The sequence below is a fragment of the Fulmarus glacialis genome, unplaced genomic scaffold (genome assembly GCF_000690835.1).
Source record: "Fulmarus glacialis isolate BGI_N327 unplaced genomic scaffold, ASM69083v1 scaffold24940, whole genome shotgun sequence".
Lineage (NCBI taxonomy): Eukaryota > Metazoa > Chordata > Aves > Procellariiformes > Procellariidae > Fulmarus > Fulmarus glacialis.
This window is the reverse complement of record NW_009188748.1, coordinates 88,750-92,964: the sequence shown is the minus strand read 5'-3', so window position 1 is coordinate 92,964 and position 4,215 is coordinate 88,750. Positions and strand designations below refer to the sequence as shown.

The 4,215-nt window shown below is 54.9% G+C and overlaps 1 protein-coding gene across 1 annotated transcript in view; it reads right to left on the bottom strand.

Annotated features, from left to right (window-relative positions):
* Positions 1-4,215, bottom strand: part of LOC104078212 (zinc finger SWIM domain-containing protein 5) — a gene marked incomplete at its 5' end in the record, with an annotated part of 24,912 nt that overhangs the window by 1,121 nt on the left and 19,576 nt on the right. Inside the window, 4 exons of the mRNA XM_009579760.1 lie at positions 793-928; positions 1,357-1,617; positions 2,141-2,278; positions 3,244-3,390. Coding sequence (XP_009578055.1) covers positions 793-928; positions 1,357-1,617; positions 2,141-2,278; positions 3,244-3,390 — 682 coding nt within the window. The remainder of the gene's footprint in view (positions 1-792; positions 929-1,356; positions 1,618-2,140; positions 2,279-3,243; positions 3,391-4,215) is intronic.

Genomic DNA, 4,215 nt, shown 5'->3' with positions numbered 1-4,215 from the left:
TTCAAAATTTCCCCCAGCGCTGGGGAGAGATAGCCCATTTCATTGAGGAAATGCCGTAAGAAAGATGATGCTCTGGACTGGGACTTTTAATGGTGTCAGAGGGAGAGGGCACTGGAATGCTCTGGGGTTGACGGTCCTTCAAGCATTGACTCGTTTGGGAAATTCCAGTCTTTTCAAGACCCATCCAGCCCCTGCCATACACGGGGCTGATGTCTGAGGGGTGTCACACACCAGGGAGGGAGATGTGGCAGCTCTCGGCATCGGCCGTGTCCCCAGTCCCAGAGATGGAGCTGGACTTTAACGGAGAACAGAGCGCAACTGTGTTCTCCGCCCGGCTCTGCGACATCCTGGAGCCTGGGGCAATCACCTGCCCATCTCTGCCGGGATAACAGCCCTTCCTGCAGGGTGCCCAAGGCCTGGCCGACAGAAGGCAGATGACAGCACTGTACGTGCCTGGGACCTGCTCCGGCGGAGGTGGCCTGTCACCAGGACAGGCAGGTGGCGGTCCAGCCTGGGGCGAGGGGCTGGGCAGAGAGCTGGACCAGCAGACATTACCATGCAAATCCCTACAGATTGACAACCAGGAATTGCCCAGAGAGCAGGAATCTCTTCGCACGGCTGCTTGGTGCCCGGGCAGCCCTACACGCTCCACAGGATGATGCCAGGGTCAGCAAGCTCCAAGCCTGCCTCCGCTCCCATCCCTGTTCTAGGGTTGTAAAGCATCCCGGCTTCCCGGCAGAGCAGAGGAGGGAGGCAAAACAGGGGCAGAGACGGAATAAAACATGCACCAACCTCATGGCCCGCAAAGCCAGCTTGTATGCCAGGTCTGCATCGTGGGGCAGCAGGGCAGAGAACAGGTATTTGGCAAAGGTGTGCATGGGGACGCTCTCACGGTGGATGACTTCTCCCAAGCCACTGAAGGGACCACCTAGGCGGAAGCAGAGCCCGTCAGCCATAATTAGCACAGCAGGATCTGTGGCTGAGGTTTGCACCACCCCAAAGCTTTGAGGATCTGCTCAGCAGCTCCTTGGTGCGTTACTCAAGTTGGATCCAGGGCAAAGGGCTGCCCTTTCCTTTTCTAAAAACCCTTTCAGGTCAAAATCCCTCACTGAGGCCACATGCTTAGCACCCTTTCTCCATAACGCCTCTGAGGTGGTCTCGCTCCAGGGATGTCAGCAAACCCTTGCTTTGCCAGATGATGGTGCTGAGCAGCCATCCTACAGACTCAGCACCACACCCACAGAGGAAGAAGCCAAGATGGGGTCAGCCAGGCGTAAACCTTGGAAAGGGCACCCTGGAGATGTTACTAACACTCAGCTAAGACACAGAAGCCAGCTAGATGGACCAAGCCCCCACCTTCCAGCAGCAAGATGCACTGCTTCCGCAGGGTCTGCACTAGCACCGGGTCCAGCTCCAGGTCCTGCAGCCGGGCGATGATCTGCTCCTCGTTGCGGCACACCTTGTCCTGGGCATAGAGACCTTCAGGCATCACTCTCTGCTGACCCATCCCCATCAGGGCCACCTCTAAGGCCAGGGACAGGTAGGACTCGCTGCTGTCTTGACTGCCGGTCGCGATGGGCACGTGTTGATACACTGGGGGTTTGGAGTCCCCGGCATCTAGAAGAAGGGGGAGAGATGCAGCAAGGTTAGAAGAGCCTTCCTAGGTGGCAGAACCACAGCAGAGAGAAAAACCTCTCAACTTTAGAAGCCAGACCCATGCTTACCTCCCTGCCTGCCTTCAGTTACCCAGAGATGACGGATAAAACCTCCCTGCAGGAGATGTGGGCTTCACCTCCTTCCTGCTCTCACTAGGAGATGCAGGAGACCCGAGCCCCGTGCAATAGGGTGCACAGCTGACATCAGAGCCTTCCCGCGGGCTGCGATGCCTCAGCCCAGCTCTGCTAAGCCACTCTCCTGCTCGGCTCTGGCTGCAAACCATTAAAACTGGGTTGGGAAACCTCACTGGGAAAACTCAGGGCACTAACTCCCCCTCTCTGCACTGCAGTGCTGTCCTGGCTGCTCCTGCAAAGGTGGAGAGAGGGGAGATTCGGAGCCCAGGAGTCCCAAGCCCCAGACCCGCACCCAGGGGCTCGGTTCAGCCGCAGCCACCAGGAAGGGAGACAGGAGGAATGCTCGGTACCTGAAATTTCAAGGCAATTTTCCTCTTCTAATCTACAAGCTTCAGTCAGGGTGAGAAAGAGGCAGCCGATGGGGTTCAGAGGGTGGCCTACCCAGCCCTCCAAGTTGGTGATGGTTGTTGCTCCTCGCTGCAGCAGCTCTGCAAAAAATGGAACAGAAAGACATTAAAAGTGAGGAATTTAAAGACAGATTCTGCACCCAGAGGGGTCTCTGAGACCAGAGGCCTTTTCTTACCCCACGGCCTGGGACACGGGGACCTCCAGAGCCAACTCTGGCATGGTAGTTCGCGAGGGCAAGGAGCAGCTCAGGGCAGCCACCCGTGCACACTGCCAAAGACATCAGAGGGAGCAGGCACCCAACAAAAGAAGGTGCCCCTAAGGCCACATAAGATGCAGCAGCTTGTTCTCTGTTCCAGGAGGACACGAAGGACTGCAGAGTCCCAAGATGGGGTCTATAAAGTCAGACCTGCAGCTTATGGACTCAGAGCCTGAATGTTTTGGAAACACAAGCAGAAATCTCTCCAGAGATGACAAAGACTCCCAGTGAGTCTTAAAAACTCCATCTTTTGATGATCTCAAGCTGGCTGAGCTAGCAAGGTCCAGAAGTCCCTGACCACCAGCAGCACTGAGCTAACTGACCCCGCTCCCGGCCAACTGCAACTGCAAAAGGAGAAACACTGGGCTTGCCTCCTGGTACAATTTACTCAGCGAATACAGGGTGGAGGTAGCACATGCAGCCAGTTACTGCAGCTCTGCAGACAAGCAGTTCCTCTTTCATGCAGGCATCACTTGCCTGTGCAATCCTTACAGCAACCAGACATGGCGACAGTGGGAACAAGGACATCCCTACTCCAGCAGCCCGAAGACAGCACTTTGGGCACCTCTGTCCTTAGCGTGTGGATGCCAACACAGTTTGGCTTAAGCAATCAGATGCATCAGTTTGTCTTTCTAGGGTGTGAGTAATCCCATACAGCGCTGCCCACCGTCAACCTCTGCTGCTCTGGATGGGGCAGCACTACTCTCTGAGGTGGAGACGACTTTCTCAGTCAGCTGGGATACCCCAGCCAGACCTCGTGAGACACTTCTCCCATAACTCTACTCATACCTTTCTTCTGATGCTTATATATTTCCAGCTGCCTTTGCTGCTGCAGTCGCAGGGTGTTGATTATGGCAACAGTTAGTCGGAGAGCTTCTCTGGGATAGCCATGGGAGCGCAGGGCATCCACCCGAGCGCAGGCAGTTGGGACATGTTCTGCAAGGCAAGGACAAACACGGGGGCATGGCTGAGCCAGACGAGCACAGAAATTCATGAGATGGTACTTATGGGGGGAGAGAACCTGACGGCATCAGGCTTCAGGGCATTTTCTTCTACTGATCTTCCCCACACCCCAGCTAAACTTCTGCTCCCTGTCTTGAATTCATCCCTTTCTCCCTGCTCCTGGCAGGGATGCCTACCAGGAATACCAATGGGACTCCTACCGTGTTCAACCCACAGCAGCCACATCAGTACCTAAATCCCCACCTCCACAAACCTTATCTAATGGAAGCATTTCCAACACACCATCGCTGCAATACGACAGCTCCAAACACAGGCTGTTACAGCCCTGCTGCTCATTTCTCCTAAAACCTGCACGGCTTATAGTGATTTCTCTCATTGCTGTGCACCCAAACGCTTCTTAGCATCTCCTCCAGCAACTCCCCCTGCTCTCATCACACAGGCGATGATACATGGGGTGAGCCTGTGCATCCAGCACTGTGCTGGGGGCACTGACAAATCTGGGATGATGTTTTGAACTGCTTCCTTAACGCTGCCGTGGAGCGAGCTCTGCAGACACCCTGTCTCTTCTGCAGCTCTCCTACCTGGTGTTTTATTATTAGGAACAGTTGCATGAAACCCCCCCCAAGACTCACAGTTGCTTAGGAATTCATCTGCTCCTGCTGCTCATTGCTCACCTGAAATCACAAGCGACTGTGGAGAGGATTATGACTGAGTGAGAAATTAGCAGGAGCAGATGACATGACATGCTGCATAACAAGTAGCAAAAATCCCATTTTTTTGCAAAATGTCCTACCAAGG